The 12,139-nt window shown below is 43.6% G+C and overlaps 1 protein-coding gene across 6 annotated transcripts in view; it reads left to right on the plus strand.

Annotated features, from left to right (window-relative positions):
* Positions 1-12,139, plus strand: part of SLC23A2 (solute carrier family 23 member 2) — a 56,942-nt gene that overhangs the window by 15,518 nt on the left and 29,285 nt on the right. For 3 of the 6 annotated variants that reach the window (XM_021375086.1, XM_021375088.1, XM_021375083.1), the window contains 2 exons: positions 10,125-10,403; positions 11,004-11,102. In XM_021375086.1, coding sequence (XP_021230761.1) covers positions 10,272-10,403; positions 11,004-11,102 — 231 coding nt within the window. In that variant the 5' untranslated portion in view covers positions 10,125-10,271. Of the gene's footprint in view, positions 1-1,526; positions 1,623-4,535; positions 4,735-10,124; positions 10,404-11,003; positions 11,103-12,139 lie in introns of all 6 variants that reach the window. The other 3 variants (XM_021375085.1, XM_021375087.1, XM_021375082.1) reach the window with 3 other exon arrangements.

A 12,139-nucleotide genomic window follows, 5' to 3' on the forward strand; every position in this document is an offset into this window, starting at 1 on the left:
ATTGGAGGCTGCTTGCATTGGAGGCTGCTTGCATTGGAGGCTGCTTGCATTAGGGGCTGTAAGCTTTCTCTTCATTGGACTCAGCAAATGTTCTGGGTTTTGTGGGGCAACTTCAGCACGAACATTGGGACTCAGAAGCCGAGAGCCAAGGAAAGAAGCTACGAGTTGGATAGTGAGCAAATGGAGGAGGGAACTTCTCAACACCGCTTTCAAGTGGAGACTAAAGGCTGGAAAATAATGTGGTTTTACATATGCACGCGTTACACAAAATTATCATTGGATATAATCGACTGATTTTATGAGTTCTTCATAAATGATGACTAAAAAGCAACGCATGCAATAACAGTTAAACGTGCCCTATTCAGCAGCTCGCCCTTTGATGGAAGAACGAGCACGTGCCGGTGCCTGCTGTGCTGATGTCCCAATGGAGCAAGCTCTGGCGGTCAGTGACGAACTTTGCAAATTGCACGGGGCTCGTTGTGCTCCCGAGGAGAGGGGAGCTAGATGGCGCCCTCGGCCTGCCTTTGCCTGCTCAACTTTGGGTTCAAAAGGTCTGGTTCAGGTAAAAGGTGGGCAGCGTCCTGCAGCTGAGTGCTGCTTTCTCTAGGCCTGTTTAAATGACGATGGCATTGGCTGTAGAAGCGGTGGTGGCTTGATCGTGCTGCAGTCACATGGAGAGCTTGCTGCATTTCCCTCGTATGGGGACAGGGTTTGGACTAAATGGCAAATAGAAAGTGCTTCCTGGAGGGGTGATAGCGCTGTGCATCTGCATGGGAGACTTCAGGGAGTGGGGAATAGTGTGCAAGCAAGCAAAGGGGATGTGGTTGCAGGAGAAGCACCCTTGAGACAGTGCCGTCCTCATCCAGAAGTAGAGGTAGGTCAGGGTGATAAGGACAGACTGCACATTATTAATTAATGGAGTTTCATTGTTTTAAGTCTCTCTTGTTCCTGCCTCCCTTTCCATCTCAGGCTCTGAGCATCTCTGTGGTACAGCTGTTCTATTGCTAAAGTGAAGGAGTCCAGCAGGGGGTACGTTCTGTGCTCTTGCTGAGCCTGTGTATTGCTAGACCTTGTGTTACGGAGCAGAGCTTTTGGATCTGGGACCTCTTGAAAACTGGCTAATAAAAATATTTCCTTGCGAGTTGCACAACTGAGGGTTATGGAAATTCTAATTTGTTCATCACTGAGACGGGAGGAGAAAATTCCCTATCCTGATTACAGCTGCCGGAGTCAGGCATGTAAATATTTATGCAATTTGATTTGGAGGGCCCTGGCCGGGTAATGCAAAGCTCTTAAACCTCCATGCGCAGTTCTTACATATGCTCTCTGCTGTTACTGGGGGATACTGTCCCTTCCTTCACTTTTGTAACCGTGGCAGAGGCATGTAGTAACAATTTATGGCCGTCTGGTGTCTTCCTGCATTTCAGCGTTGTGTAATGTGCAGAGATGTTGATTGGGCAAAGTACAGTTATACAATGTCGTGAGCCCAAGCAGATTATAAAAGTCTGATGCCTGCATCCTTTCAGGCTGTGGCTTGCAGCTTGGACTGTTGCTCTGAGCACGAACTGGAGGAGACGCCGTGGAGGAGCTGCCTGAGACGATCTCCAGGAGTGAGCCTGGTGGTAAGGGCTTCTCTGAGTCCACGTGCTCATAGGGATGCTTACAAAAGCTCAGTGCTGTAGTGTAGGCATTATTAAATGAGGTAACTTAAACCCGACCAAATTCAAGTTTTCCATAGCTTGAAGTTTGAAGATACTCAAGATTTTTGGACTTTTCACTTGAAAATTATCCTCGTTGTTGTAAAGAGAGATTCAGAAGTGTTCTCTTCTGTTTTACCTGTAAGCTTTGGATTCCTTTTATTTTTAGACGGGTGGAAAATAAATGAAATACTCACTTATTTCAAGTGAAGCCTAACAGATCAACTGTTTATCTATGTGTGTGTACATTATATGTAGTCTGTAATTAGTTATTGGTTGTATATAGCTTACTGGACTGGAGTGGTTTTCTTCCAGCAAGGAATATCTGTTTCAGAAGTAGACTGGGGAATGGTGAAGCTTTTGGAAAGGAGCTTCATACCCAGAGATGAGAAAGCTGGCACATGATTCCAGTTCGCTTAATAAATGGAATTTTTCATAGACGAGTCTCTAACTTCACCCTTTTTTTTTTTTTTTCCTTTTTCAATGTGATTAAGGTCTTGGAGAAAAATAGCTTTCATCAAAGTGCCAAGTGAAAGTACAAAGGAAGCTGAGAAAAGAGGCAGTGTGTGCTCAGGTTGCTGTCTGAGTGCAGTAAAGGAGCTTAATGAACTATGTATTAACATCCATAATAATGCGGAGGTATCTGAATTCTTCAATTATTAATGCTTCACAGGGAGACTGTAAGGGCTGCGTGCTATTGTAAATCAAGTTAATGTGTACCATAAACAGGGATGGAGGTGTGCTTGGCTAAAAATAAAGCTATTAAGTAGGAATCTGTCTCATAAAGAACAGTGATACAGTATTTCATTTTTGTTTATCCTGTCTCTAGGTAGAGAACATTGCAAGTGTCACTTGCTGTCAGTCGCGTAGGATCAAGCTGCAAAACTGTTTCCTAGATTTTGCTTTCATTTCTTTGAAATGTGTTATTATGGCTTCTTCTGGGTGCTCCTTTTGTGCCCTTTCCATAGGACTCTCAATGCACACCATTGTGGGCATCAAATAGGTCTCCTATGGAGAACGATGCACGCCCCACAACAAAATTTGGCAGAGCCACTGCCTGTTAGAACAATAAAATGAGAGAAATGCTGTGAGAAATGAGCGAGCTTGACAGGTTTCTGACCACCTTCACATTGACCAGTGCATCTAGGAAATAGAAACATTTCAGATATTTTCAGTTAGAATCACGGCGAGGTTAACTCTACAATAATTAGAGTAACCAAGCATAGTTTTGGAAAGCTTTAAGATCCTTTGTTCAATATCTCATTCACTCGGATTTAAGTCCTCTTCTCAGCAAGCTCATTCACATAGGAAGTTAATGAGATTTACCTAATATGCTTTAAATCAACAGCAGGTTTGAGCTGGGCATAACTTTCCTGCTCGGCGTTGTGTAGGCATGTGCTAATAACGTTGGTCAGCTCAGACATACTGTTCTGGAGCGTAGTCAAAATACCAACTACTTAAAAATTCATTAGTGCCTACGGAGAAGGAATACACGGGCGCTTTGACGCCGTGCTTTGAAGTGGAGTGAGAAACGAGCTCGGGGCTTCTTACAGTGCTCCTTTAAATCTTGCGTTTTGTAAGATCCGTGTTAGGAAGTCTGGGCGTATTTCGTGCTTTTTGGGGAAGGGATGTCTCTTGGGGAAGTGCTTGGGGAATTTAAAGCCAATGTGGATGTAGTTGCTCTTAATTGGAGGGGGGAAAAGCTTACCTGCTGCAGTTTAGTGCCATTTCGTTCAATGGGAAGGGCGCAACAGGCGCGTGGTTGAGCCGAATCCAAGGATTTTCCAGACCAAAGAGGCTCTGTTTCAAAAGAGCCTGAGGACATCTCTACTGAAGGCTAAACCAAGGAGATGGTTTGTACATGTAGCAACAGAAGACTAAGTGTGGGAGCTATGCAGCTTTCTTCCTTGTGTGTGAGGTGGTCAAAATCCCCTGCAAGGCTGGAAAAATGCCTTTCAGGCACACCTATGTATCTGGGCTGGTTTTTGTGGTAGGGACTTGACAGGCACGGTATCTCAGCACCGATCTTGAGATGCAATAGTGATGGCCAGTGCTGAGGCACTTGTGGTTGTGGGGCTGCAGATGGAACTCGGCTTGCGTAACGCAAAGAGATTGCTGGGCTTTATTAACCTCGCTGATGAGCGATTGTCGATGAGTCTTTGGGAAGGGGAAGGAATCTTTTTGCTAGGTAGGAAAACACAGAGTCATAAAATAGCTTGAGTCGGAAGGAACCCGCAAGGATCATAGAGTCCAACATCAAGCAACTTCACGGACAGTTTGGAGTTGGAGAGTTGCTGCTCTTTTGATTACCTGTAATTTGGTCATTAGTTTTAACCCCTTTGATACAGCGCTGCTCCGTATGAACAGCTTCTCAGAGATGGTATCTCAGGCTTCGTGCTGCTGAGTAGCAGGTGGGAATGGCTGTGGAGAGCAGACTGGAAAATAAAGGGGGAAATCTCACTCTGGGGATCTTCAGGTGTTAAAAGAGCACAGCTCAGGCCTTGGGAGAGTGAGCACTCCTATAAATGCCTGTTACTCTGCCTCCCATCTAATGCATGGAAGACCAGGTGTGTCTAATCACAGGAGGAGAAATCTTCGTGGTTTTGTTTTTTGTTTTTTTTTTTTAATACTGTAATGACGTAAAATCAGTACAGAAATTTTGTACGCCTGGCGTAACCAAGGCCGAGAGCAAAATGGAAAAAGCCGCTGTTCTGTAATTAACTGGGAATTGCCTTGCTTCTTTGTTGAGTTGCGTGTCTGGCCAAGGGTAGCTGCACCCTGTAAGTAAACTCGTCTAATTGGAGCCTCGACAAAATTCCTTGATTGTCTGCTTTTCAGTCCCGAAAACGCAGAAGCGCTCCTGTTTCCCCAATCGCTTCGACACGGCGCTTCAGTGAAGGATTTCTTTCAAAACTTCCCTGATCTCTTGGCCTCCATCCCACTGCCTTCTGCAGAGAGCTCTCGTGCTGGTCCCAGCTGTGTGACTGCCTGTCTCCTCCTCCGGCTCCCTCGGTCCACGTCATCTGGCAGCCAAACCGTAAGCAACCCTGTCCTGCAGCATCCTCAGTGCTGTGGATTAGTAGTTACTACTTGGTGTAAATACACTTTTGTTGTTGTTGTTGTTGTTAATTAAACAAAGTCAATCAAGTTTGCGTGGCTGCGTGACGCTGCAGGAACTGAGAGTTTATCTTCAGTTGCAGTCTCCAGGATCAGCTCTGCAGTGCTCACTGCTGGGATAGTGAAGGGGATTTCAAATGTGGCTTTATCTTCTGCTCAGACTTGGTATCATCTAACAGTAGAAGGTCCCAAAGTACCAGGAGTGCACGTTCCTTTCTACATTTCTATCTTGTGTCTGTTGCCAAATACAGTCTCAGACAAAAAGGATATCTTGATTTATATTTAGACACAATATGTCCTTGATTTTCAGAGGTGCCAAATACCTGGAAGCGGACACGTTGGAACATCAGAAATCCTGCCAAAGTTCAGGTTACTTGCCTTACAACAGCGGGGCGTTGGAACTAGATGATCTTTAAGGTCCCTTCCAACCCAAGCCATTCTGTGAATAAGTGTCCTGATTTCATTTAAAACTTAGGTGCAGCTAACCTTGGTTGGAAGGTTGGACAGCTTCTAGCTGAGCATCATCTCTGCTTGCGGAAGAAAGCTGTTGATATTTGCATGAGTCTGACAACTGAATTACAATTAATAAATTGAAGTTTGTAATTAAGCTGTCACCTTAATTTGTTTCTAATCTCCTTAGTGCATGCAGCAGGCTGAGCTCTCTTGGCTCTTCAGCCATCTGTAAAAGCCAAAAAGATCCTGGGTTGGCTGTGGCATCGCTCCGTCCTCGGGGCGCGTGACATGTGCATACCAGGTGGCATACCTACACCTACTGCTTCTGGGAGCTTTTCCATCAGCACACTCTAAAGAATGTGCTGTTTCAACGCCAGCTTGTTTTATAACCACACCTTTTGTGCTTCTTTTCCCAGTATTTCCCTTGCGTGGCAGTGGGAGGCCACCAAATGTAGGTCAGCTCCTATGGTAGAGATCAAGAGGAGACGGCCACGGCTGCTGCTTAACTTGCTGATTCCACTTGTGACTTCAGTTATGCTCAGGGGTAGGAGGGATGCACTTGCTTTTCAGGCTAGTTGGGATTCTCCTTTAACTCTCCCACCAGCTGGCTTCCTTGTCTTCTGGACCCCCCTGAGGTGAACACTGTGTTTGTACCATCACGCAGAGCACAACTTGAGTTGTGTTCAGACTTTGTGCCCATTGCTGGCGTTTATCTGCTGTGCTTTATGCTGGCTAAGCAGTCGTGCAAGTGGATGTGAGAAGTCCAAAGTATTTTGGGTCGTGTCTCCGTAGGGCGAGCCTGGCTCAGCTGCTGGAAATTCGTGATCTAGCTGAAATTTGGAAACCTTGTGGTTTTGTTTTGAGTTTACGATGAAGGAAACACATGAAGCTGCTTCCTTCTTAAAGCTTCTGGGAGAAAACCAGCATCATGCTACCAGTTTTGGAAAACTGGTAGTTTTCAGAGTTGAAAGTCATTGTGATAGTCACAGAGGAACTTCAGGTCTGTGCTGAGCTTTTTCCAAAGGGTTCAGTTATGTGTGTACTTATTGCAAGAGTCAGGAGATGAGCCCTGTAGGATTGCCAGTGTGTCCTGGTGAAGGCCCTCAACAGTAGCATTGTAGAGAGGAATGCCATGAAAGCAAATTTCATTCTTTTTGTCCTCTCAGACAAATAAGAAAAAAAAAAAAAGCAGACAACAGTTCGAATGTCATTCAGCCAAAAAGTGGATAAAAAACGATGCTGCTTTAAAGAAAGTAAAGCAGCTGAGGGAGAAGATGCATGCGTTAAAATTGCGTGCTTCTTTTAAGAGGTTTGTGGTCAGTTTTTCCTTTCTGTATTACTCTTTATGTATAAATGAGCTCTTCATTTATGTCTGTATCTTCTGTTCTGCCCAGGGTAACTGTTGAAACTAGCAAGAGACGGATTTTCAAGTAAGCTTTTAGGCAGGCATGCGTGCAGTTCCGTACCTTGTGAAATAGTAACTTCGGATTCACCGTGTCCTGATAGATGGGGCAGATTTCTCTGTAGGAAAACCTTTGTTGTGTGCTTCAGTGGACGTTTTTATTTATGGCAGAGACCACAGGATAACAACACGCAGGGATCAGCTGCAAGAACGAGCCCGTAACTAAGTTTGATCAGTTTTCTATTGCACATCCCAGTCTCTGATGGTTCTTAATGCTTTTTTCTTTCCCTGAACCTGAATTTGTTTCAAACAAAGTAGGGGCTGCCTTGGTAACATTAAAGATGCAGCATTAGGAGTCGTGGAAATGCAAAGCTTTAGGGCTGCTGTTCTGTGTCCAGACACTCCTGTAGCTTTGTGTCCTACCCCTGGTGGCACCAGCTCTTAAAAGGAATTGTGTCAGAGAATAGAGAAGTGTGTCAAAGGATGCACATGGCCTTCACCTGCTTTCTGGCCCTGCTGAGTTAGTCCTGCGCTGAAGATAACCTGCTATTCAAAGAAGTAAATGTTATTCAGTGCCCTGGTGGAAATTTCACTTCGAGCCTTTGTGTTTGAGCCAAGGCTGCTGATAATTCGTGTGTACTTAGCTGGTTTCAAATGAGTTTTATCTCCAGTTGCATAGCTTTTCAGCTTCTGATCAGCTGGGTTTGTTGTGGAGAGCTATAAAACGTCTGAGTCACCTGGTTTAGCTGCGGTCAGTTGGGATAAGAGCTCGGATAATCACAGGATCATAGGGGCAGGAAGGGAGCTCTGGAGATCCCCTCAGTCCAACCCACTGCCGGAGCAGGTTCCCTGCAGTAGGATGCACAGGAGATAATGCTATCATTCAGATAGCTGCCACTGCCTAGAGATTTCTCTTTTGGTTCAACACTTCTCACTGCAGACTAAAAGCATCGTGAAGATGCATGGCTATCATCTGTGCCAGTAAGTGCCAGTTTAATTGCTGGGCAGGAGCCAGTGTAGCTTGGAGATTTGTTCTCATTTGCCTTGGACTGTCCTCCGACATACATATGTGTGGTGTCTGCGGGTGCACATGTCTGGGTGCATGTACAGACACTGGTGTGTATGCAAACACAGCCTTCCTCCAGGGAAACAGCAGATGAGGCTATTTTTGTCTGCTGTTTTGGAGTCATTACTTCGCTGTCATCTGGGAACCCTCCTCCAAGCTGTACCTTTCTAACTATTGTGTTTCAGCTCTTTAGAGCTAGTACAAGGCATACTTGCTTGTGTGATCTGATGTAATTCTCAAGAACAATTCCCAAGGAATGATCGCATCATCTTGGAGAAGATAGCAGCCTTACTGTTGTGCAATGCAAAATAAAGTAAGATTATACGGTCTTTTCTTTTGCATCAATGCATAGGCTGGTTAATGCTAATTAAGAAGCTTATTGTACCGGAATACCTTAAACCAGATCTCCTGAAGTGCACATTCCTGCTGGTCCAGCCCTTACAGTGGTGCTTTATTGGCATGGCTGTGTTTGTTAGGGAGGTGTAATTCTGTCCTTCCCCTTTTCCTTTCCAAACCTGAGATATGTAAGCTGCCAGAGCAAACGAAGCCTGTCTCCATCACTGGTTTTCTTGGAGAATAACACATGTCTACGTTGAAAGAAAAAGACAAGTTCCTTTTTTCTTTTAACGCTTTCTGTGCTTGACAAAAAAATTCCTTGTGCTTCTACCATTGAAACACACAAAACCTCTCGAAATAACACACCTGCCCCCATACTTAACCTGGAAAAGCTTTTCATAAAAAGGGCTGGTGAATACTTGAACTAGTCCTCTCCTTTAGTCTTAATTGCAAGTGAGAAATAATTAGTTATGCCATCCTCCTATTTACGCAGAGAAGCGAATCTTAATTAAGCCCTTATCAGAAGACGGTACTCTCCGTTCCATTTTGATTTAATTAGGGATGCTTTAAGGGCATTTCAGCATTCAAGTAGGGTCTCTTTTGTATGTATATTTTGTATCTTGAGAAGTTGCATCGTTTTGAAAGATGAATATCTATTTCACTTCAAGTAACCAGAATTTTCTAGCCAGTGGGCAACTAAGAGCCATCACGAGGTTTTAAATTATTAGCACTCTGTTATTTTTCAGGCAGTCCTCAATTGCCTCTATCAGAAAGGTCTTTGTCCAGTTCATTCTTGCAGTTGCAGTGGGTATCTGAGCTGCTGGCGTTGTCCTGAGCAATATTTTGAAAGGGAGGTTGAAGTAAAAACACCAAACCCTACTTTTTGGCTTTCTTACATACGCGTAACTGAGCTTTCCGAACGTCCATTAGCTGCATTTCCAGCTCCAGCAATTAGGTTGAAAATGTCATTAGCTTGCTTTTAAAGCAATGCCAACGTGCAGTGGGGTTTTGCTGCTTGAATGCATTCCTGTTTTTGCAGAAAATTTCACTCGTTAAGGTTTTGAGGAGCATTTTTTCAGGTTCTGTCATGTACTTTTGTCTGTAGCTCAGCTTGTTTCATCCACAGCTGCCTGCAACTGCGCTTAATTTGTTTGTAGCTCAGTAACCACAGGTTGCAGAATTTGGTTTGCTGCAGAAATGTTTGATGCTTTCCCGCAGAAAGTTTTGGCTCGCATCTGTTGATTTGTGCTCCTTCGTTCCCCTTCTGAAAAGGCAGAAGTGTGGATGGCCAGGGACTGGCAGCTTCCTTTTAGGGAGCAAATGTGGGAAAACGACACTGGAGTGACCCATCTGGTAAAACAAAAGAACTGGTGAGCTGTATGATCTTTCCCGTTTCTGTGCCAAAAGAGTAGTCATGCCAATTAAAATGCAGGCTCGGTTTTGCCCTGAAGCAGTTGCTTTGACATCATCAGGCGGTTCACTTTGAAAGTCCCTCGAGAAACCAGATAATTTGGGGTAATAGGCAGAACTAGGCTCAGTGCTGCACTGTCCTTGTAATCTAAGCTTCCTGGATGCTCTGTATTTAAAGATGTTATTCTAAAAAGGAGAATTCAGTTATTCCGAAGTGAAGTCATGATTAGGTCTACAAGTTGAAATCCTTTGAAGGAGCACAAGTATTGTCTGCGATGGGTGTAGAACAGCAAGCTGTTTGGCATCTCTGCATGGCTGAAGTACAGGCTTGCTTTGTTCCCAAAAACCTATTTAGAAATTACTGTGAGATAGAAACAAAGCCAGAATTTAAGCATGCCCCTAATAATTGAAGAACACAAGTAAAGGATGAGAGAATAATCACAGTAGTCCCATCCTGAAGAGAACTTAAAATACTGTCAGCCTTATTTTTAAGTGGTATCTACTCATTATCAAATCAGGAGAAGGAATGCTGAGTGTTGGTGAGTCATGAGCATAAAAAGGATCCACAGCTGCAGGGCTTGTGTTTGTGCATATAACTTGGATAACTGAGGAAAAAAAAAATAAATCCTCTCTTTAATTCTAGGTGCTAACGGTACTTAAAGAAAACGACCTGAATATTCCAGCTGGATTGCTGAAGACTTCTGTGATTCCTGGAGCTGCTGCTGTTTAAATAAGAACCTGTCCTGGTGGTACCTGGCCTTCAACCCAGAAGCATTCCCTTGGGTCCTGTATGCAAGTCCATGACGTACTGGAAACGATGGGGATTGGCAAGAATACCACTTCGAAATCAGTGGAGGCAGGAGGCTCAACAGAAGGCAAATATGAGGATGAATCCAAGCATCCCACCTTTTTCACTCTGCCTGTAAGTAATACGTTCAGAACTCCATTCTCGAGCTCGGTGTGAATCCGTGAATAGTGCTTTGTTCTATAATTGTGTGACACAAACCTGTCCATCCGTAAGTAGTTAGTAAAACCTCTTTTGCCACTTGTTACTGTTTGTAGAGAAACGTGGCCAATTATGTTGTCTGTAGTTATTTCCTGTGTGTGCTCCAAAGCAAGACGTGCAATTCCCCAGGCAGTTTGTGATTAGAACGATTGGTGGCAATACTGCAGAACACACCAGCTCCCATGAGGAGTGTACCCTGCGTTCCTTGCCTGGGAGTAGCAGGCAGCAGTAAGGAAACAGCTGTTGATCACCTTCTACTTATTTAGATTTTCATTACATCCTTCATGTCTAGGCTTCAAAGAGCTGCGTGTGATGCCTTTCAAATTTGTGTGTTCCTAGACATGCTGTTAGAGAAATGATTGCTTCTCCTGTGTGTTACCTTTTCTGACAGAATGTCAAAGGCACTTGTTAAGCACAGGGCTGGGGGGCAGGGGGGGAAATGGGTGATGTGAACTGTTAATGCAGAGAAAATGTTTAATTTATCACCTTTTTGTTTTGCTTTGCTTTATTTTTAAGGTTGTGATTAATGGTGGAGCGACATCGAGTGGTGATCAGGATACAGAAGACACGGAGCTGATGGCCATCTATACTACAGAAAATGGCATAGCAGAGAAGGTATGTAGTTGTTTCCTTTTATACAAGTACTCATTCTTGCTTTTTTAGTGTTGTTATTTGTTCACACTAGTTTTCCTTAGCCATGAGATTTTCTTTCTCTAGTAGAATGTGCTGAGATGAAGATGCAGATCGGGTCTGGGAGAGTTCTGTCCTCATGATTCTTCTGGTCACACATTTTGGTTGCAGAAGTTGGAGAGTGACTCAGCATATGTTAGGAACAGTTAATACGCTGTGACCTGCTGCCTGATTTCATCACAGGCAGTTCTTGCATTTCTTCACTTCCATTGGCCTTTTACATGATTTCCCTCCTAAGATCCTTTCCTTTCGTTCTTCAATTCTTATTTTTTCCAGTATTTCAGTATTTAGTCAAATAAATCTGTTACTGAGCACCTTTGAAAGTGGGGTCTTTCCCAGTCTCTTCCAAACTCCAACCTCCTAGACTTAATTTTCTGATCCTTCTCACAATTTGGGAACTGCTTATTATTTTGTGACAGCTTTTCTGAGTGAAGATCAGGTCATTCATAAAGACCCTTGAAGATTTTTCCTTAGGGCAGCAGTGGTTGTCTCTTTTCTATTTGGAGACCAGTTTAGATGTGACTTTTTAGCTTTTTTCTTTAATTCTATCACTTACCAATCCAGTTCGGTAATAATCTTGCAAACAGAGATAGTATGAATCGTCTGAACTTTTGTTTAGAGGAAGAAGATTACAGGAAATATGAAAAGCACTTTTTTTCTCAAGTGCTTATTTTCTAATTGGCTCTGTGGTTAAGCATTATTTCAGAGAAGCCTCAATTTGGCAGTTTTTTTTTTTTTTTTTTTTAAATGTCTGAATTGAAAGGAGAGGAAAAACTCCCTTGGGTCCTCATAGGAGCATCCTGACATCTGTTTATCTGAGTCTGTAACTTCTGCTAGGACAAGGATGATCTTAAATAGTGTGGTTAGTTCTTTAACTCAGACATCAAAATTCACTTTACAGTGTACCCCAAGCAGGTAATTATGATGCAAGTCTTGTAGTGTTACATTTTAGAAGAATGTAT

The sequence above is a fragment of the Numida meleagris genome, chromosome 21, assembly GCF_002078875.1.
Source record: "Numida meleagris isolate 19003 breed g44 Domestic line chromosome 21, NumMel1.0, whole genome shotgun sequence".
Taxonomy (NCBI): domain Eukaryota; kingdom Metazoa; phylum Chordata; class Aves; order Galliformes; family Numididae; genus Numida; species Numida meleagris.